At 37.2% G+C, this 22,021-nt stretch overlaps 3 protein-coding genes across 3 annotated transcripts in view; 1 reads left to right on the top strand and 2 right to left on the bottom strand.

Annotated features, from left to right (window-relative positions):
- Nucleotides 1–22,021, bottom strand: part of LOC134844671 (5'-AMP-activated protein kinase subunit gamma-1-like) — a 466,367-nt gene that overhangs the window by 103,066 nt on the left and 341,280 nt on the right. The gene's annotated exons all lie outside the window — the stretch shown is intronic.
- The window catches only part of LOC134844673 (zinc finger Ran-binding domain-containing protein 2-like), a 474,693-nt gene that overhangs the window by 278,221 nt on the left and 174,451 nt on the right, over nucleotides 1–22,021 (bottom strand). The window lies entirely within an intron of this gene.
- The window catches only part of LOC134845323 (uncharacterized), a 40,285-nt gene that overhangs the window by 15,184 nt on the left and 3,080 nt on the right, over nucleotides 1–22,021 (top strand). The window contains exons 4-11 of the mRNA XM_063862311.1: nucleotides 1,946–2,056; nucleotides 4,136–4,264; nucleotides 6,675–7,001; nucleotides 7,165–7,689; nucleotides 7,887–8,429; nucleotides 8,627–9,092; nucleotides 11,346–12,181; nucleotides 20,632–21,929. Of these exons, the coding sequence (XP_063718381.1) occupies nucleotides 1,946–2,056; nucleotides 4,136–4,264; nucleotides 6,675–7,001; nucleotides 7,165–7,689; nucleotides 7,887–8,429; nucleotides 8,627–9,092; nucleotides 11,346–12,181; nucleotides 20,632–21,929 (4,235 nt within the window). The remainder of the gene's footprint in view (nucleotides 1–1,945; nucleotides 2,057–4,135; nucleotides 4,265–6,674; nucleotides 7,002–7,164; nucleotides 7,690–7,886; nucleotides 8,430–8,626; nucleotides 9,093–11,345; nucleotides 12,182–20,631; nucleotides 21,930–22,021) is intronic.

Below are 22,021 nucleotides of genomic sequence, written 5' to 3'. Positions count from 1 at the left end.
AAAGCTTTACTCGATGGAGTAGTTAAACTTGCGAGCGTTAGTGTAATAGTACGAACCTTCTTTTTTCAAGCATAAATCGCAAACAAAAGTGTTCATTAAAAATGATCACTTATTAGGAAATTTCACTGTAGCATTGGAAATTGCATATGATCTGTTCTCTGCTTTATTTGTGGTTAGTTTTTGCGATTTGTTAAGCGTCCGTAGCTGAGTGGTCAGTGTGTGAGACTCATAATATCTAGTTTGCAGGTTCATAATATCTAGTTTGCAGGTGCGGCGCAGAAAATTAGGTCAAAACAGGGACTTTTCAGGTTTTTTCATTTGGTCGACCTAAAAAAAAGGTCGACAAAATTTTTGAAAATTCGGATCCCTCGAAAAAATCCTAGATCCGCCCGTGCTGATTAGTTGAAGAATGACTTTCTTCTGTCAATTTTGAGCAACAGCTCTACTAGAAGTCCAAGAAGCCATTTTTTGACTAAAAATTTGTTGGAACTGTCTTAAGCATGTAATTTTGTACTTTGTGATTAATGGCCATTAATTGTCCAGTAACGGAATAATTAATTTCTTCATATCTCCGTTTTCCACAATTTTTTTTTACTTTAAGCCTTTCCGCTAAATAGCGTTTATTTTGGGCCAGCCCTGATTTCAGTTTTCTACAAATGTTTAAGGTCAAACGAATTGTCGTTTTCCTGGATCTTGTTAACTGTTTCCCCCTATTGCAAAATGGGGAAGATTCGTTACAAGGTATTGCGTTACAAAACTACCTATGCTTAACCGTCGACTTAGTGCTTGGGATTGGTGGCAATTCTTTTTTTTAGGTATCATAGGGGGACTTTTTTCATTTTGTAGACTATAAGATCCGTTTGTATTTGTAAACTTTATTTCAAATAGTATTTGATTTTATCTACTATTGCATTAAAGTTCATCCTACTTCTTTGAAATCTACGTGAAACAATTCAGGGAAGTTTGCTTAATTTTGGGCCAAGTGTGTTTTTAACTTGCAGCGCTGTAATGGGAGGATGAAAAATTGTGGTAATCAGAGGTTTTATTAAGTTAATATGATTGCGCACAACATGGAGTTGAGTAGCGTAGGCGTTTGTTTGTCTTCGCTTATTTATGTCATGCGTATTTATGTCATACGTTTTAAATAGTAGCTGCGTAGGCGTACTTAAGTACATTTTAGTGGACTTTCAACCGTTAAATTATCTGACGTCGTTACGCAATTGTTGTTCAGATTTAGAAATAGTGCCTTGTTTATTGATTAATTATTAAAAAGAAATTTTTTCTAGCGTTTTTTATGTCTATCTGCATGCATGGAAAAGAAATATAATAAAAATAGCTTTAAGAAATGAAAGGAATCTGTAATCGATTGAAGTAAAGAAAATTCAAAAACCGAAAAAATTAGAAAAAACGTTTATTTTCAATTTTTTCTACTTTTTTTGTAAAGGGCGATTGAATTGCGTTTGTGTGACAAATGAGAAATACTAATAGCTAAATTATTATTGCAAATTCAGAACTATTATGTTCATCATGTCATTCGCAAATGTGTCAATTCTATTTTAGATTTTTTAAGCAATCGGAATCCTGACTATTAGGGCTTCAAAATGATACCGTACTTGAGTATCTAAAAGCTTTCTTAGGGGTAGTCGAAATTGAGGGAAAAATATACCCAGCACCATTTCATGAAAGCCTGTGCAGTTTTTAACTGAAGATAAAAAAATATTTATGTGTTCAAGCAGAAGGGAGAGGGAAAAACTAAGTTAAGCTAAGAAACATGAGCAATGGTTTCAGGTGACTACCGTTTTCCACAAATCTAGCCTCTTTTTCCGTGGATTTTTGAAGCACATGTTATTCAAGTACTTTTTAACAACATGAAGTTCCTGTTGGCTGAAAGAAGCGCTTTTCGTCTAATATGGAGCAGTTGATGATTTATATTTTTTTGCTCTAGACAAGCTGAGGTTCACGTTCAAGAAGGAGATCAAACGACAAGGAGATCGGAAGCCAGAGTACAAGGAGAAGTTCTGGTTCGAGTGCACAGACTACTGTGGCATGATCACTGGTTAGCTAGCCACCATAATATATTGCATAACTGTAGCATAATCCCCGAGTGCGGATAAACTAGCCCAAGTAAAAACGAACCGAAAATTTACACAAACTTTAAACCGCCGAAAGTGACGTCATTGGTGCGCATAACTGCTCCTTGTTTTCGACTGATTTTATGATCGCTTTTTCAGGGCTGCTGCAAACTGTTATTTCAATGTCGTAGTGGTCACGAGGCGTTAACGTATCATTCTTTTCCAGAAAGAAAGGTTTATAATTGCTCTTATTTTCTTGCTCACGTCGCCCGTTGCATCTTTACGCTTTTGAAAAGGGGCATGACGGATTTTCGTTGCTAGGTACAAATTTCACATATGCTCAACTATATGAGTGGGGTGGCAATTTGTTACTAGGTACCAATGGAGGGGGGTGAGGGGTTGAATAGTTAAAGATATCCGCCCGTTTTTATTTTAGTTCATTGATTTGAATCAGTTTATTTAGTTCAACTTTACTGTTAGTGTTAAAACTTTTATGAGTGTTGGTGACATTGCGGATTGATGTATAAAATTTTTTGTTAGCATATTTTGCTATTCCAGTGAGTAGGATGTTGCAAATAGTTGCTTTGACCTTTAACATGGAAAAGAGATAGTGACATAGGTTTCTTCGGTTTCCTTTGTCTCGCCTCCATCGGTGTTGCTATTTATTTTGGGAAGCAAACAAAAAAATTGGCCGCACTGTTCTAAATGGGAGCGGTGATTTAGAACGAACTTCAAAGGTAACAGAAAAGCAACATGTGCCGACTGAACAGTGAAATAGATATTTATTGTCCACATACTGCAGACAAATAATTCTAGTTGGGAAAACAAAAAGAAATTCTGTTGTTGTTGACGCTTCCCTTCTACCTTGCCTGTCCTTCCGCCATGGCACGTGAACAATCCGACGAGGGTAGTAGAGTAGATTGAAAGTGTGTTTGAGAGAGAAAGAGAGACTGGAGGGAACTGAACTTGAATTGGAAGCTGTATCTAGCACATTCTTAGTGCAGTGGCTATGTGTGGTGGTGTGGTGTGGTTAAAGTGGAAATGAGTGCCTATAACTGCTTTGAAGGTTCGCTAGTTCTCGTAGTCGTACCAAGGCAGATATCTAAGTAGAACAACAAACGCTTTTTGAATGCTGAACCAAGAGCGGAATACAGTTGTAAAATGACAGTGAAGTCTGTTGGTGTATTTTTATGTATTCACATGCAATGCTTTAAGTGTCTGTGTGTGTATGAGTGTTGTCGCTATCTTTTATTGCGGTTCGTCTGACTGCGGCGTCTTCAGAAGTGGCGTATGATGAAAATAGAGTAATTGTAACAGTTCGATTGTGCCCAGACGACTTGAAAGGTGCTAAACTTGTGTGATGCCGCGCTCTATTTCGTCTGTTGACCTCGCTACACTTCTTTTGAAGATGCGCCGCCGCTCTTGATGTAGTTTTTTTATTTCTTAGTTTTGTGGTGACTAATATTTGTAGTTGAAATGGATTGGATACGGATTAAGTATCGCATGCATCGTTTTTGGCATTCCCTCCCACGCAAAAAAAATAAGTTAGTGACTTGAATTTTGAAGACTGTCAATTATGCTGAAGGAGTTAAACATCATCAATATCCTGCAGTTTTGAAACACATGAATGACTGTAAATTGGCAGCGCGATACTCGATAGCAGAAAGTCGCTTTCGACAGGCGATGATCAGTTAATTGATGAGCCTTAGATAGCTCTAGGCCAAACAGTCTGTTGATATGGGTCAAACTGTCTGTTGCCAAACAGACTATGTGTGTGCATGTTGATATGGACATCTCTTAAAAGCACGTCTCTCTGATCTGGACGCCTCTCAAAATCAATAGTGAAAAGTCTTTTTCATCTAACGAGCAACCGAGAGTGTATCGGACAATGAATTAGTATTTTATGAAAATGCGATAGCAGATGACGGCTATATCATTGATGGCTGTAAAATTGAGATGAAAAGTTTTTTGTTGATCAAGAGAATCTGTCCTTAAGATCAGGTTTTTAGATCTAATGAGAAGTCTTATAACTGTCATGAGTGTATTTTGTCTGTTTTGTTTAGAGTTGAGAATTGACTCGTGTCAGCATGCCATCTGTATTGTGTATGCGAAGAAGATGCTTACTCTGGGCTTCGAGTCCAAGTACTCTCATACTGACTGGGAGTGCAGGATCCGCGGGGTCTATGGGGAAGGTAGGCAGTAACAGATGACCGCTCTCAAAATTACAGTTTTTCGGTCGAATCAGCTTCATTTCGAAGCTGGCCTGCGATATTGTAATGCTACACTCATTCCTTGGCGATTTAATTTCAATGAACTTGTTTACTGTTTTAAACAAACATCTCAAAGACCTCATTCGCTCAATATGGAGTTTGATAATTTTTATCTTTTGATATCTTTTCATTTGCGAGAGCAAGTGACTTGTAATCAGGAACTAGGTGTTTTCCCGTAAACAAATTTTCTTACAGATTTTGAATTAGCGTTATGGTTGAATCGTAACATCTTCGAGGTTTCTTTGCACATGGCCTAGAGGTAATGCCGTCGCCTTTGCACCCTAAGGTCTGGGGATCAAATCCCGGCTGGACATGTTTTTTAAGCTTATGCCATTGAATTTTTTTCCGGTAAAAAAGATTTGTCCCACTTTGATGTTCGAACAATTGCCCACAATCTTCTGAATTTGTATATTTTAAGTAGTGACAGCATTAAATTTGTTTTTGCTGTTAAGTAACTGGCTTTCCTATTTTGTTTGATAATTTTCTCGGAAGTCCATTAGTGAAAATCCATTAGAAACAATTCTACCGGATTTCACAAAAGGTAATCCACCGCCTACATTTTTGTGTGCCTGCATACTCCTCTGGTCTTTTTTTGCTTTACTTCTTTGTATACAGCCTTCGAAAAATTCTGTACGGGAATGTTGAACCGATATATATTTTTTGGTCTATCAAAAACTAACCTACCAAATCTGAGATTTTGGTTTCAATGAATTGAATGGATTTGAAAAGCTCCCCTCCATTAGCGGCTACACCCAATTTTTTTAAAAAGAAAATAATAGCCCTTGGAATAGTTTTTCGAATCTGTTTTATCCGTTTAACTCGAAAGCCTGACGAATTTAGCGAAAAATATCTGAGCCTACTATATCTGGTTTTAACCTACCATATCTGAGCTTGCGGGTTCAATCCAAAGAACATGTTACGTGAAGCTCCTTTGCATACGCGACTACGGCCCTCGGAAAAATCAAATTTTTGATTTTTTGGGCGTTTTTTGTATTTCAAGACTTTTCTCGAACTATTCTGCCAAAGCTGGGTTTTTGGGTTCAATCGAAATTACAGGTTGGGTGAATCTCTTCTGCATTAGCGGCTACGCTCAATTTTTTTAAACGAAAAGCTATCATTCTCGGAAATGTCTACTTTCTGATTTGCTGACCTTTTTTTGGGACTTTTCTCGATAACAATCTGTCAAATCTGGTGTAGGTTTAATAGACACAACAGGTTATTGGAAGCTTACTTTTTGAATTTGCTACGACCAGTTTCTTTTAGAAAAAAGTTTTGGGCTTTAAACAAGTGAAAGTTTTGGAACTTTGACAGTTTTTTGGACATTTTTTGAGTTTTCTTAAAAACTACCCTATCAAATCTGAGATGAAAGTTTCAATCGAACGAAGCAGTTGCGCGAATTTTTCTTGCAAAAGCGACTACTTCTTATATTTTCTTCCAAAACCTCAAAAATTTTTACTGTTCATTATCATAAAAGAAACATTTAAGGTTTCGAGCAAAGTCCAATTTTTGCAATTACGCATTTGATCCCTCATCAGTATAACAAATTTAAAGAATTTCAAACAAGTACCTCCAGTTTTACCTGAGCCCTAGGTTTCCTTCATCCAGGCATACGAAACTTTGTTCACCTAGTTTTTCTTAACTTTTTTTTAGTTTTTTTTTATTTGAGCTTTTTTTATGATTGTGTTGTATCGCTTTTGATTGATTTTGGTTGTCATCTGCTTTTGTAAATCGAGGCAGCATTTAGCAACGAATATCGGTTCGTCATCTGTTATCTCAGAGTTGCTTATTTTTGATTGTGTTATTTATATTCATTTCTGAATAATTGCTACGATGAAATTAGTTTTTATTGTCGGACTTTCGTTTAGCAGCTCACGTTTTGTTGGCTTAGTTGACACATTAAGGATTTTTTGCTGTAAGCTTTTATCATCGCAGTTGCAAGTTCCCCCCTGAAACAACATTGAAAACTTATTTTGTTTCAGGTGGGACTTGAAACTTCTGGAATTTTTAACAAATTATTTTTTCGGCTTAACTTGTGTCTGCTCAAAGTATGTCGGCTTTGTTTCCGTTTCGTAAGCTTTGTTCCGTTGCTAATTTGAATTTCCAAAATTAGATTGTCGTGCTTGGGCTGTTTACGTAGATTACTGATTGATAAAACAGGTATTATGAAATGTATGGAGTTGGGTTTTAAAATTTTTTTCGACGCTTGGGATAATTTTTCCCTTTTTGTAAATATTTTACTTTTTCGCACTAAAAACGCTGCTATTAGCTCGCTGTTTTAGTTTGATGTTCTGTGCACACGTCTATTTCCAAATTTGTTTGTTTCCTCGTGTAGAGAACCTGTTCACATTTGCTGTCGAGATCCCACCCAATCCCTCCTCGGCCTTCCTGTCCAAGGTGCGGGCTAGTGTGAGTGCAATGATGTTCATCTTCAACGACAACATAGCCTTCGCGACTCTCCCGGACGACGATGTGCCCCAGAAACTGGCCGCGATGAAGCTGAGCGACGTTAAATGCTACGGCGGAGACAACAAAAGCAGAGCTGTCGTTCTTCATCTAAATAAGAAGGTCTACAGTGTGAAATCAAGTCAGCCTGAAGCCATTCTGAAGGCTCTAGATCACGTGTCCGGCCGCAGGCTGCTCCATGAAAGCGAAGTTCATGGTAAGAGTTGATATTTTTTCTTAGCTACCATCTTTTTGTTTGAATACTTCGAAATTGATTTGATTATAAACAGATGTTTTAAAAGTACTAACCTTTTTTGATGATGCACAGCATTAAGTTTTTCTATCTGATTCATGCTTTTATGGCTGATTTATACTTGCAGATGACATTCTATCCGAGATGGGTACCAACGAATATGGTATGTGCAACACTCGAGCAGAAGGCAATTTGAACGACTCGTCTGTCCTTGGTTCAGGTGGCGTTGGTGCCGGTTACACTGGCAACGAAACTTACAAACTCGTGATGGGCACAGGAGTCCAAAATGACGAGAGTCCGCCGAACTTAAATCTAAGTGCCGCAGCTGCAAATGCCACTGCCTCATTGAAGCAGAACCAAATTCAACATCAGCAATTTCGGAATGCGATGCAGCTCAAACAGCAGCCTTTCACTTCTTCACCCAACAACACAGTTATTCCTCTATTCAATTTAGAAAATACGATTACATCTGATAACGTGACTAATACATTGTCTTCCAATGGGTCCAACAATGCAAATAATTTGACCTTTAATCCCCCACAAATGAACAAAGCTCTGGGAAGTGCCAAAGGCTCCCACAGCGCGATGGATTTCAATGGTCTCACACCGCTGAAAACGTCGGACTTATTTCTGAACAACAATGCGTCTTTCGGTTAGCCTTTGGTTCATATTCTTCGTTCTTAACCATTAAGGGCCTCAAATTAAAGGAGCCTGAATGTTTTAGCATAAACGTATAATAATTTAAACGACTGAAATTTTATATAGCGCTTATTTTTGTGAAATATCTGAAAATCTGTTTTTAAAAATTTTTGACTTTTTGAAACTAGTAATTAAAAAATTTAATTTAAGGGCAACCTTCTCCGTCCGGTAGTTACGCTTCCTCGTTTGCCCAAAATGGCACATGCTGCGACGAGCCAGACAGAAGTGGTGGCGGTGCTAATTTTTCCCACCAGCAGAATCAGATGTCAGCCTTCTACGAGCAAGACACTCAGTTGCAAATATCAGTGAACCTGCCGCCTAATTCAGCACACTATCAGCAGGCAAACAACCATGCTAACCATTCATACCAAAGTAGCCAAATAAGTGCTTCTGGGTGTAGCAGTAATGGTACACATACGAATAGTGTTTTCTCATCGCCGCGTGAACAAGTTGACTACATTGCCGATGATTCTGGAAATTTACTCCAGGGATCCCGATTTGGGGAACCCCCAAAGAGGGTGGCGCCTGCAGTACCAGTTAGGAGGCCACCTGTGCCTCCTAAGAGGAGTCCGTACGGTGGTGGAGATCTAACTGGGAGACAAAATGAAGACAGTTTCTACTCGGCAGTGCCTTGCGAGAGATATGCCTCAGTTAACACACTTCGATTTGTGCGCAGACTGAAGATATCGGATTGTGAGTTCAAATGCATTAAACTCTGCTTAAAGTAGCAAATACGAGGTAGGAAAAATCAGAACTTGCTTAAGATCAAAATATAGTTTGAGATAGCCAGAGTTTTTTCTGGTCTGTCAGTTTTTTTTCTACTTTTTTTTGTTAAAATGAGTAATGTGTGCCATGGAGCTGTCGAATTGTTATTACGGTTATTGTCCTAGTCATATGTGAGCAGTGCAGCATGAGGCGCTGGCTGAGTTGTCCCGAGATATCCAGTCGAATATCGGAAACATCTGCAAGGAAATCAGCATGCACAGTTCTGAAGTGTAGAAACAAACACATTGCAGATGACCTCAGCAGGAACGAGTCTCGCTACATGTACTTATCACGGGTGCCTTGGAGAAAGTGGGGAAGTGAGGTAAACCAGTCAGACATGCACAGAACCACACAGAAGATGAGGTTAGGTCAAAGGCCAAGATCAAATGACCAATCACAAGGCCACTACTACAGTCACGTACCGATAATGGGCAACGGTGATTACCCTTCGTTGTCGTCAGCAATTATTGGAGGAGGTGCAGCGACATCGTATCCTGGTAATAAGTTAGGAAGCATACCTGCAACCACCTCTGCTTCCGCCTCGACTGCCACAGGGGACTCCTCACATGTCTATGGTGCTTACTCTGGAAGGTAAAGTAACTTGATAATTTCTCCGCGCGATCATAGCATAGATAATGATGATGACGATGTTTTAATGATTTATCTAGTTATAGACGATAAATGTAAAAACGTATGATATGAGGCTGATAAGAATATAAAGTTTGTTAAGAAGTAAGACTGTAAAGATTTCGAGTTATATGAGTTTACAAGAAAAATTCGGCAACGGTTTTTCTTTTAGAAACTAATTGGGCAAGATTGACTCAACGCGAAAAAGGCCTGTGTTGATATTGTATCCAGTATCTTCTTCTCAAATAATTATATCATTATTTTAAAGTGTCAAGTAACGCAGTGAAGACACTTAAAGAGGTCATGATGATTTTTTTAGTATCTTGTCACACTTGCGAAAAGCAAGTATCTTGGAATCGGGAACTAGACTTTTTTCAGTTTGTATGTCATAAAATTTTCCGGTATAAATTCAACTGTCGGACTTTCGTTTGATTCATGTTGTGTCGAATTTGTTGCCACATCACAGTATTTGTTTTTGCTGTAAGCAACTTTCATTGTAGTTGCAACTGCAAGTTGTTCAATGTGAGTTTAAATTTTGTAAGTTAAATGTTTTTGGCTCGTTTTTTGTCTGCTCTAAGATTGTCGGCTTTGTTTCCTCTTTGTAAGTTTAATTGTTTCCAATTTAGTATTCAATTGTCTGGAATCTATCTCTAAAATGAACTTCTATCGAGGCTTCAAATTTTGACAGACCTAGTGTTTTTCAACATTTTTCATTTTGGTTTCCGTTTTTTACATTTGTGTTGCATCGCATGTGATGCAAAGCTCCGCTTCACCTCTATGTTTAAAGTTGCTGACGCCAAATTTGATCTGATGCTTTTGCTTAAGAATCGATGAACGCAGTTCAGACTCTTATATAGGTCGTGATGATTTATTCAATTTTTTTCCCGTTTTTTCAGGAAAAATTGATTTTTTATCTGGAAGGGTTTTAATTGGCTTAATTTTTAAAGCACGGGTTTTGTTCCAATTCAATCAGTTTTTACTAAAACAAATTTGTAAATTTACTAATTCTGAATTCGAGTTTTTTTTCGTTTTTTTAAATATTTTTAAACAGCTGCAGTTTTTGTTATGATGACTTAGTCAACTTATATTGCGTAATTTCGGGGGCAAATAGATCCGTATGCATTAATGTGTTTCAGCTTGAATGGGTCGGAAAATTTTTTCAAACTTTTGAAGTTTTTTTATGCCAACAGTTTTGTTTTCGGCTCAACAGGCTTCGACCCAAAGTTGGTCGCTTTTGATGTCGCTGTGTAAAGTATTTCCAATTTTCTAAAAGCTGCTTATGACTTTCATCCGATACAAAGTTGAAGTTTTCGTAGCTGTGTTTTTTTCAATTTATTACTAGATATTTTTTCAAGTAATTTTTTTAGTTTATTTTTTTCCCATTCACTATCTTGCAGCGGAATATGTTTTTTTTTTGCATTGCAAGTGTTCAATTCAAATGATTAGCTGAAAGAAACGTAAGTTACGCTCTCAGTTACGGTTAACGAAAGCTGAAATGCGGCGAAAAGGCATGAACGACTTCTAGTTTCGAACGCGGGCTTTAGTTTTAAGATTTCCCAACAGAAACATAGCCAACTGACAGTTAGAAAAAGTAATGAACGCTAGGAAACACACGAAAAAAAACTAATTTTCGTCCCTTAAAACTAATTTTTGTCCCTTAAAACAATGGCCCCTTAAAACTGGATCAATAGGTAAATTTTTATTTTGCTGGGAAATCTGATGATTAAATTCCATTTTCGAAAGTAGAATTCGATAACGCTTTCATGATTTTTATATTTTTGCTGTTCAATAGTGAAGTTTGCCTTCCTTTTAGCAAAGGAAACGAGGGATTTGAAAAAAAAATTGAAAGTCAAACCGCGAAAAATCAAAATTGAATTTTCCTGAAAAATCTCCAAGACCTATATAAGAGTACTCGAGTACTCACAACTTCGTTACTTTTTATGAAAATTATACCTCTAGTGATCCAGTTTTCTCGAATTGAGTTAATTTCATCCAAAGAAGGTCAATCATGAATTCTTGAACTTTAAAGAGCTTAAAAACCATATATTTTTTCTTTGAAATTCGAAATTCAGTCATCTTTTGGTTTTCTTGCGTTCATTGACACTTTTCTAACTCTGTTGGCATGTTCATTATGCTAGATGATACCGCCTGGAGCATACTCAAAAATTATAGTATTCCTCTGAGTAGTTGCAGCTGAATGTGAGTGTTATCTTTCAGTGGCAGCATCGAACTTGAGGGAGTCGATGGCGTATCAATAGTCGTGTCCAGTCATGATTCAACCCCTCTTTATGATGACATCATCACATGTAATAACAACAATGGTCCTCAAATACCTTCCACTGCAGAACAGCACAACACACAACCTCCTAGACCAGGAACAGCGCCTAACTTAAACAACAACAATGCCACAAGTTGGAAGAATGTATCACCCCCATTTGCTCACCAAAACACCAAAAAATCGAATGCTTCAGCAAACCAAAAACAGCACCACCAGGGAAGTAGCCGGTACAGCAGAACTCCACCTCCGAACCCTCTAAATTTACAATTCAAGCATCAAACTACAATGGACCCGCAAGGCAATTTGAGAGGCCATCTTTATATCAATTTGGACTACCCTACACAGACACCTATTGTGACGACAACAACCTCGGGTAACCACCACTCGTACAGTAGTAGTTCTCCGCAAATAGCGTCCAATTTGAGTGCGAATGGAGAATCACAGAGGATCAATGATGGTCATAGGTCACGGGAAGGTGGAAGTGAGAAGAAGTTTTCAGCTCCGTTTATGACCTCTCAGACTGGAGGTGTTCCGGCAAGTAGTCGGCGAAGTCAAGCAAGTGCTGCAGATTCAAGTGTGAGACACCACAGCAGAGAGAAAGGCAAAATCTCTAAGACAAGTATTGCAAGCAGTGCTGCAGCAAGTCAAATGATCAACGGAAGTAGTAATTACAGTCACTTGAGCACAGTGCAGAACAGTGTGAAAAGCCAGACAGCTAAAAGCTGTTCACGAGAGGAAAGTGCAACAAAGCCAAAAATCAGTCGTCAGAACAAACGTAAGTTGAAGTTCTGGGACCTCCGTCGTATTAAAAAAGTTAATATCTTCTTTCTGTAGACCACCTCATGAATCGAGAGGAACTCATGAATTATAGGTGTGGTTTTCTCAAGCTGGTCAAAATTTGAGTCGATAACGCTTTCGTGATTTTTATATTTTTGCTGTTCAATAGTGAAGTTTGCCTTCCTTTTAGCAAAGGAAACGAGGGATTTGAAAAAAAAAATCGGAAGTCAAACCGCGAAAAATCAAAATCGACTTTTCCTGAAAAATCACCAAGACCTATATAAGAGTACTCGAGTACTCACAACTTCGTTGCTTTTAATCATGAATTTAAGAGGAATGAATAAGGGAGTAAAATGAATGAGAGTGCATGCTTTTTTCAGGTTATGCGTTGTTAATGATTCTTGATAGAGTGATGCTGCCACTGAAAAAATTGAGATGAATACACTTCTCGTAGTTTTTTTTTAATGAAAGCAATTTACTATCTCTACGAAAGCACTATGAAAAATTTGAATGACATTTAACACCGAAATAGAATCCTATTTATAAGATTTTTCAGCGGAATAGAAAATAATCTATCGGCAGCGTTTTTGTTTTTTCTAATGGTATTTTTCTGCTGAAAAAGACTAACAAAAGGCTTCTTGAAATTTTAACAATCACGTTTAGTTCTATTTTCAAAAATATCAGAAAAACAGTCAATCTTTTTTGGGGTTTCTATTTAATCATAACAACTGCGAGCTAGCGAGTGTAGTGTATTAGTATGACTTTTTTTTCCAACATTACTCGCAAATAAAAAAGCTCATTTATTTACACTTATGCTATAATCACGATCTGTAGCTTTGGAAATTTGTTATCTGCTTTATGTATGGCTAGTGTTAGCCGAATGTTAAGAGTCAGTGGCTGAGAGGACAGGGCGTGTTACTCCAAAGTCTCGAGGTCGCAGAGTCGAAGCTAAAACATAGCAAAGTTTTTCTAATTCGAGGATTAGGGTCCTAGCCCGGTCACTTTTTGGCTACGTGGTCTGCAGAAAGTGACATGAGCAGGCAAATTTATGTAGCGAAAAAGTGACAAGGTATTATGTCATTTTTTGGTCAATTTTATGTAGCCAAAAAATGACACCAAAAAGTGACATACCTCTTGTCACTTTTTGGAACTTGGGGTTAACACCAATAAGTGATCAGGGTCTACTTTTTCGGAAAATAGCTGAAATTTGTCTGAAAACCCTTACTAAAATCCCGAAAATAGCAAAAACCACCAAAAAGGTTCTTACTTTATTGAGTAAACACAAAAAAATTAGAATATCCAGAGTTTCAACAAGGAAATTGACTAAGAGTTAGAAAATAAAAGGAAAACAGCCCAAAAAGTGTCCAACCCCTAAAAAAAGACCCCTGGCCCCAAAAACAACAAAATAACCAAAAAAATCGATAAAATTAAATGAAATAAAACATCATGGATCGAACTAAAACTTTTCTCAAGATGGGAATTGACCAAAAACTATAGTAAAAACAAGAAGTTTAGTATTTGACGCCCAACCCTAAATTTGGGGTGTAGAAAAAAGCCCGTTTTTTATAGGTGTAATGATCAGATTAAATCCGTCAGTGAAGTTTGAACGACATGTTAGAGAGTATCCAGTGTTCACTCCAAAATTGAAGATCAAAACACGACCCAAATCTTTTTTTGTAACTTGTTTTACTTTTTGAGGTTGTTTTAGGCAACCTATGAAGAGTTCGCTTACACAATTTTAGCTTTATAAACCTAGCAGATGACGAGAAAATAAAAGTTGAGTCAAAAAAGCCCTATCCTAGAATAAAAAAATCAGCTCAATTTCAATTTATTCAAACTTAAAAAAATTGTATTATGATGAACAAGGAGCCAATGAAAAGCACTCTTTAAAGCCTAACCGTGGAACACAAATAAAATTCTCATTTGTAATGTATTACAGCTGACCAAAGGCTAATTCTCCGCCAAAGTTAGACTTTTCAAAAAAATATATATATTTTTTTCAATTTTCATCGTTTTTAAGCACGCAAAATATGTTTTCATGCAAAATTTTTATCTGATACCCTTTTAAATTGTAGTAGACATATATGAGGAGCCGTTTAATGCTTTCTTGTCCAGATTGAATGGATCAATGAAGTTTCATTTCATTGAACGCATGTTGGATTGTATCCGTTTTCACTCCAAAATTGAAGCTCGTAAAATGACCTAATTTTTTTTCAATTTTTTCTTCCAGGTATACTATACAACTCATGGAGAGTTTTCATGATTATTTTCATCATTATATGTCAAATGTGTGATGAGAAAAACAGAAGTGAGTCGAAATGGGCCACGACCCAAAAATTTCACCCTGGCTCAAATTTGAATTTCTCAAGTTTTAGAAATCGCATTATAGCAAATGGGTGCTCGCTGGAAAGCTCTTTCCAATGAGTAGACGTGAGGCGTGTATGGTTTAAAATAAAACTCAGCGTTGAAAACAATCTTAGGCCAAATACTAAACCTCAGTTTCATTTTCCCCAGACAGAGAAACAGACATAAAATTACGATAGACTTAAATACCCCTAAAATTTTAAATACTTATCTTAACTCAACAATTGATACACATTGGGAATCTAATGAGCAGGTATTTCCAGAAACATAAAAAGAATGCCCAAAAACTCCTTTTTTGACCCTTTTTCTGCAAACCAAAAATCGACCAAAAACTGACATTTGCCTGACCCCAAATTTTCATAGACCGTTTTTTCCGGTTTTTTTTTCCAATAGGGTATCTTAAAATTGTGTCTAATTGCCAAAAATTGAAGTCACAAGTCTCTCAGACACCGGGAACCCTTTGAGCCGATGCAAAAAAAACTAGGGTCGGCACTAACCAAAAAGTGACACGGCTAGGCTTATTTCTATTTTTCTTGTCACTTTATAAAGCTGCTTTTTTCGTGTTTTCGCCAGTGTTTGGGGAGCACAGCTTCGGCTCTGTAGTGACGTTTCGAAATTTTTGTTGGCTATGTTAGCTGTTTTTAACTGATTTAAACGGCTTATTTATTAATTCAATCTCTCACTGTTATAAAAGAAATGATAACAAATAACTTGTGATGGAAATTGGCGTGGTCAGCACAGTATGTGCTACTTGCACAGCCAGCAATTGGTAATCCTTGTTATTTGGACTTTCGAAGAAAGAAACGGAATATTTGTGCTGGGGATGGACAAACTTCGACTTTTTTGCTATCCATTTTTGACGGCATTTTATATATCTCCCAAAAAGGTATCGTTGTCCTGCGCTCAAATTTAAAAACTTTGTAAAGTTATGGGGGTTTAAAGATTGCCGATCGGGGCAATTTGGGACAACGCGCTAAATATATCGCGCTAGTGGCGCTAAATATTAACTAAATTGGCGCTAAATAATTTTAACGCACTAAATATTTGGCGCGTTAGCGGTGATTTAATCCGATTTAGAAATCGTTGCAAATTGGTCGAAGCAGAATATGTGTCATAATTTCTACGTTGCTAGGAGCGTAATCTAACATTTTGTACTTTATATGGCGTGTGGGTATAATTTAAAAAAAATCTAAATTTTTAAAATCTAGTCATTTTTGGAAAGTGATCAAATTATCTTTAAATTTTTAAGCGAACACTGGACCATATAACTTAAAAAGCTTCACCCTGAGCAGTCCTGTTAATATTTGGATTTCCAATTATTTTGGTTAAGTTTCTTTAACTAAACAAGCTGATAACTGAACGGGCAAATAAACTATGCTGTCCAATGCTAATATTTGAAAACGACCAGGAGATCTTGCCATGCGCCAACTTGCCTCATAAATTGCCCCAAATGCTTTGATGTCTTATTTCATGTAATGTACATCCGCAACATGATTTTCTTGGCCATGTCTTTGCAACTACATGGCCATGCCCAAGCAAGTCAATGAATAGTCAGGTTTTTCTTAAGAACTACAGTACCGCGCAAATACACTTAAATTTGTATTATTTGTATGGCGACGTCGTCAACATAAAAGAATTACGGTCAAGTTTGGAAAGGACAAGTTGTCTTTTCATGTGGGTCAAGTTAAAATTAAGTAAGTAAGCTCGGGATAAATTGTCATGGGCTAGAAAGACATTATCCCAAAAATGGCTCTTATATTTAATGTCAAAAGAAATGAAATTGGTTTTTTCATTTACCGAAGCTAGCAATAAAAATAGCATTTCATCCAGTTTTCATTTAGCATCGTTTTATCTCGAAAGTTTCCGTGATGAAAGATGTTCTGACAGCGTTATAACGTGATCTAATTTGTTCTTCGAACCCCTGACGTAGCAAATTATTTTATAAAATCAGGAGGATTTGAAGTGTCAATGGCTGAGAGGGCAGGACGCGAGACTCCAAATCTGGAGGTCATAGTTTCGAATACGACACGTTGCAAAAGTTTTACTATTTTGAGGTTTATTTCTTTTTATTAAGAGAAACGAACGTAGTGAGTACGCTTATATAGGTCTTGGTGATTTTGTTGTTGCTGTTTTTGACTAAAAAACTTTAATGTTCGTTCACGCTCATTTTAAATTTTTTGCGGTTTGAATTTTAGTTTCTTTTTCAGTTCATTCCATTTCCTTTGTCAAACGGAAGGCAGACTCCACTTGACAAAATCCACTACTACTATTACTACTACCAATGCTTTTATTGTCCGTTTTCCCATTGTGACCGGGTTGGACATTAGGAAAGAGCGTAAGCAATAGTTCAGATGAGGGCATTCTGAGTAGCATTCAAGCTATGTAATGGGTAATGGAGGAAAACACGTTTTTTAATCTCATTCGATCAAGGCAGTCTGTGGATTTGAGGCCTAAATTATTCAGGTCTCCTTTAAAACATTCTCTCCAGCGTTTTTAGGCCATCCTGCTGTTTTTTCCCTGGGACTGAAACATTGGTCTGTTGATTTTTGCGCTTGGTCATTTTCTCTTCGGTGAATGTGGCCAAACCATCGTTGCCGCGACCGTACTTGTAGCTTGTCCTGATCAACAAGGCCTGTCATTTAAATTACGGCTTCGTTGGTAACTCAACCTTTATAACTGACTCCTGTAATGCTACGCAGAACTTTCATATCAGCACTCTTAAGAGAACTGGATTTTGACTTGGTCTGCCCCCAAGTTTCAGAGCATCCTATCAGAACTGGCTGGAGACATGCTCCGTAGACATGCCACCTTGTAATCAAATCTTCTATCTTAATAGCAAGAAAAAACAGGCGGAGTTTTATAAAACTCCGTTTTAAAAAACAGAACTGTAAGTCGCGAAAAACGTGATCGACTTCTTATTTCGAAAATTGAATTTGTTACCGTTGCAATAGGCAAGGGTATTGCAATCGGGTACTAGACTTTTTTCCCGTCTATAACTTCGTTCACAGGGCTCTTCATCTAAAAACCTTTCCTGGAAACCTCTTGGTAACAAATTTATTTCTAGATATATAATTTGTGCTTAACGGCATTTAAAGTATCTGTCCTGATCGAATTTTTTTTAAATGTCGTTTGTAATTTTTTTTTGCAAATCGATTTGTTAAATTTTCGTTATTTTTCTTCATTTTTTGGCTTGATAGGTTTCGGCCTGTATTATATGGTTTGAGTGGCCTCAATTTGCGTCGTTTGGGGAGTCAAAAAATTTGTTCTGTCTGTGCGTGTTATGACTTAATAACTTAATTAGTCTTTTTTGTGGTTTTTAAGAAATTTTTTGGCCTCATAGGTTTCGGTCTATTTTATATCGGCTTAGTGCCTTCATATTGTTTCTTATGACGGGCTAATAGATATTTTGAGTGTGTATTGAAGGCTAAGGGGACTTAATATATTTTAATAAGTCTTGTTGAATTTTTGCTGCTGAAAGGATTTATGCTTAGATATTTTCGGCTTTGTTACCGCCTGGTATATTTTTTTCGATGAGAATTTTGAATTCTAATTTTTGGCATGGTTTTTATTTCAAAGTTAGTTTTATTCATTTTGATAGATCTAGGCTTTCGATATTTTCGAAATTTTTCTGCATTAGTGGTTTTCTTGTTTTCTATCGCAATGTACGAAGCTCAGCTTCGCATCTATGTCAGATTCCCAAGTGAAATAAAAGCTTTACCTATTGATCCAGTTTTTTCAAGCTGAGTAAGCTTAATCAAAATCACTAATCAGAAATAGTTCGGGAAATTCAAAGAGCTTTAAGGGCGTATATTTTTTCTTTAAATTCGAAAGTCAGTTTTTTTCTGTTTTCTTGCATTTAATACTTCTTCTAAATTTGAGTTGGCTACGTGTTCTTATGCATTTTAATGAGCTGCATTTTTGTCATTTTCTCGTAAGTGTCTGCGAATCGCAGCTTCGCCTTATAATTTAAATTAAGTTGATAATTTTAATACTCTAAGTTCAGTATTCCCAGCGGAGTAAATATTACATCTTGACCCAGTTTTCTTTAATTTTTGTGTTACATGAAAAAAGGTCAATCATAAAAGATCCAGGAAGTTTAAAGAACTTCAACATGAGCTACTCTTTCTTCGAAAGTTGTAAAAATGTTTTGAAATCAATTTTTTTTTGCGTTTCATTGACGCTCTTCCAACTGTCTGTTGGCTATGTTTTTGTGTTTCATTGAGTTCAATGTCGCGTTTTTAGCTGTATGTTGTTAATTTTTTGAAAATAATTAACAAGAAGTAAAGCTGTATGATTTTGCTTTACTTCATTTTAATCAAGTTTAGATCATCAGTTCTAGAAACTATTGCGACATTCAAGCAATAATATTACTTGCACCTGGTTTTACAACCTTGACAGCTGAATTGTTACGGTTTGTCTCCTCGTATTTCAAATTAAACTCCCCCTGCTGAAATGGACCCTTTCATATTTGGCGCATCTGATATTAGTTTTGAGGCGAGTTTAATCCTCAATTTGATCTACAAAGAATGTGTAAATATTAAATTTTGACCTAGAGATTGAAGAGGTTTAAGGTTCTGCAAATCTTCTTTAGGAAGCTTTGGCTGTCATAAAATATTCAATACCAGCTGGTAGTATTAAGTATAGATATTATGCTCTCTGCAATGCTTATGGCAAGTAAAAAAGTAGACTTATAAATGGAAAGAATTAAGTACCACTGCGGACCTTTGGAAATATTCCTACCATTTTTCTCCATGTAAACAATTGAGCGCCACACCCGTTGTTAACTTTAAAGACTTCCCATGCACCTCATTCTGAGTCCAAAATAAGAGCCAAATTACACAAACACGATTTCATTAACTTCGCTAACAAACGAGGAGCTCGAAAAGTCAACATTTTCATGTCTTGCTTGCCTTCTAAGTATGGTTTACGGACTGGTTTGTTTTGATTAGACTGATTTGTACTTCAATTTTATTTCAGAATTGTTTGTTTTGACGCTTTTTTGGAGACATAAGTATGTTTAAACACTCTTTGTAGCTATCTTTGACAGCTCCACAAATTTCCCTAATTTAGAAGTTGCCTATTTCATTTTCTTTTGAACGGTGCTTCTTATGAAAATGTTCTCATGGCTTTTGATGATTTTTTATTTTTCACAAAACCGTAAAAATTGATTGAATGCACGCGCTGACTGTTTTTAAGAAATAGTCGTTAAATTTAACGATTTAATTAAATTGATTCAATATAGAATAAATTTATTGGGCACGCTAATTTATTTTACCGATATCAATATTTTAGTCATGAAAATGAGATCATTCAGCTCAACCCTGATGCTAAAATTTTGGAACCATTTTCAGTTTTCTTCCAGATTTGTATCTAGGATCTCATTTTTGTAAATTGCTGTGAAGATTTGAAAAAAAGCTATTGAGTGATCAAGTTTGAACGGCATGTGTGGAATGTGCAAAAATGGTATTATGCAAATATGTTAGATTAAATGCTCTAGTCTTTTGATTTGAAAGATAAAACGCCTGAATCCGCAGTAACTACTATTGCAGTTTTGATTGCTGACGGTTGCTTTAGTTTGGCAGAAGAATGCTGAGCAGTTTCGAAGGCGCTTGAAAATGAAAATGATTGGCTTCAAAAGTATTTGAAAAATGTAGAGCTGAAGTGAGATGTGGTCACTTTTGTGATGACAATCGGAGTAATTAATCGTATGACTATCGATTGCCTTTTAAATGTTTTCATTAGATTGTGCACTTAGCCGTCTTACAAAAACATGACTCCAAGCTTGTCAAAAAGATTTTTTTTAGACCTTGAAATGTAAATGCATTTGCTCTCAACCTTAGTCATAGAGTTATTTACAGACAAAATTATGGATCAACTTGTTGATGTGCAAAGGGACTGACGAAGATTTGTTCAACGGGGGTCACTGTAAGCACACCTCTAGATTCCTCCTGTCCCCTCACAGCCGCGCCAAAAAAACTAAAAAAGCATTACATTTTTTGAAAAGCTTCTAAGATTATTGCAACTGGTTGCTAATTGGTTTTCGGTTAAGAAAAGAAGTTTTTCAATAGAGCCTCTGCATTTTAGCCTCCTGCGACCTGTATCAGAATTTAGAACCTGCCTTTGCAAACCAGTCTGTGAATACCTCTGCTCAGTTCAACTCAGCAGACAGTGGAGCGCCCACAGTCCGACCTAGACAACAACCAGACTCCTCGACCTCACTCGCCCAGAGTGACGCCAGAAGTGACCTCAAAGTCGCCACCAGTGCCTGGAACCCAGAAAAGGTCTCATCGCGACAAAGCAGACAGAACCAGCTACATGCAAGCAGCAGTAATAGTGCTTTAAGTAGACAGCAATGTGTGAATAGATGGATTGATAACGCAGTTGAATTGTCTAATTACAGCAGAGATAACAGTCCTGATACTTTCATGGCAACAACAGCGTCCATATCAGACTCAAGAGATGATGTGTTTTTAACAGATAACGAGCAGCAATTCAATAATTACGGAAGGAATCAGGCTTCACACCAAAGCTTAAGTTTGCAGCAGCAGCAAAGAGGATTTAACAGTATAGTATCACCGCCTCAACCTCCACCTCCAAGACAAAAAACGCACAATTACCACAACATAGATCCGTTTCTTAATATTAACCATAAGCACTGTCCAAAAGCGGAGCTAGTATTCAAGAGAAGTGAAGTTGACTCCACAATCATGTCGGATAATACTTTTACTTCCAGGCACGCGCAAAAAATACCAACGGCTTCTCAAAACCGGGGACCCTGGCAAGATATTACGCCACCAAGACGTCCAGTCAAACACCCATCATCTTCAAGTAGCAAAGCGCACCTTCAACAATCTCCAAGAAGAGTGGGATCAAATAAACCCCCACTTGCTGCCAGTAGTCGGAGGAACTTCTACGTTCTCAGCGAGCGGGAACACCAGCAGGCAACTGATAACTACAGAAGTATCAATTTTAACCCTGGATCCGCAGATAGTATAGCAGCTGCAGATCGCGCGCTAGGAAATTATCACGAAGGTCCAAATATGGGCATGGGAGGTGATCAACATAAAATGAACCATGGCTATGGAGCCCATATTGATTTCAGTCACAAAAGTAGCATGGGTATGCACGCTCAGAGCAACCTGTACACTGGTGGTCATGAGAACAATAGCCAGCACCATAAAACTAGATTCCAAAACACATTTAACTCACAGAGTCACAACGTATCAGCGATGGGAAGATCAAAAAGCGAGACAAGGCAGAACAACCAAATCAAAGCTGTAAACTACACGATGATAGACGCTAACCCGGCACCGAACGTAATCGGCAACCAGAAGCTGTCCCAGGTGTCGAAGGCGGAGAAAGCACTGGTCCAGTATTCGATTGTAAGTTTTAAGAGATAGTAGATGCTTTCCGTTTTAAGAGATTAATCATACGTTTTGAGGGATAGTTTTTTTCTGTTGAAGAATTAATCATA

Source organism: Symsagittifera roscoffensis, chromosome 4 (genome assembly GCF_963678635.1).
Source record: "Symsagittifera roscoffensis chromosome 4, txSymRosc1.1, whole genome shotgun sequence".
Lineage (NCBI taxonomy): Eukaryota > Metazoa > Xenacoelomorpha > Acoela > Convolutidae > Symsagittifera > Symsagittifera roscoffensis.
Note: the sequence above shows the minus strand (reverse complement) of the source record. Positions and strands in the feature narration are given on the sequence as shown.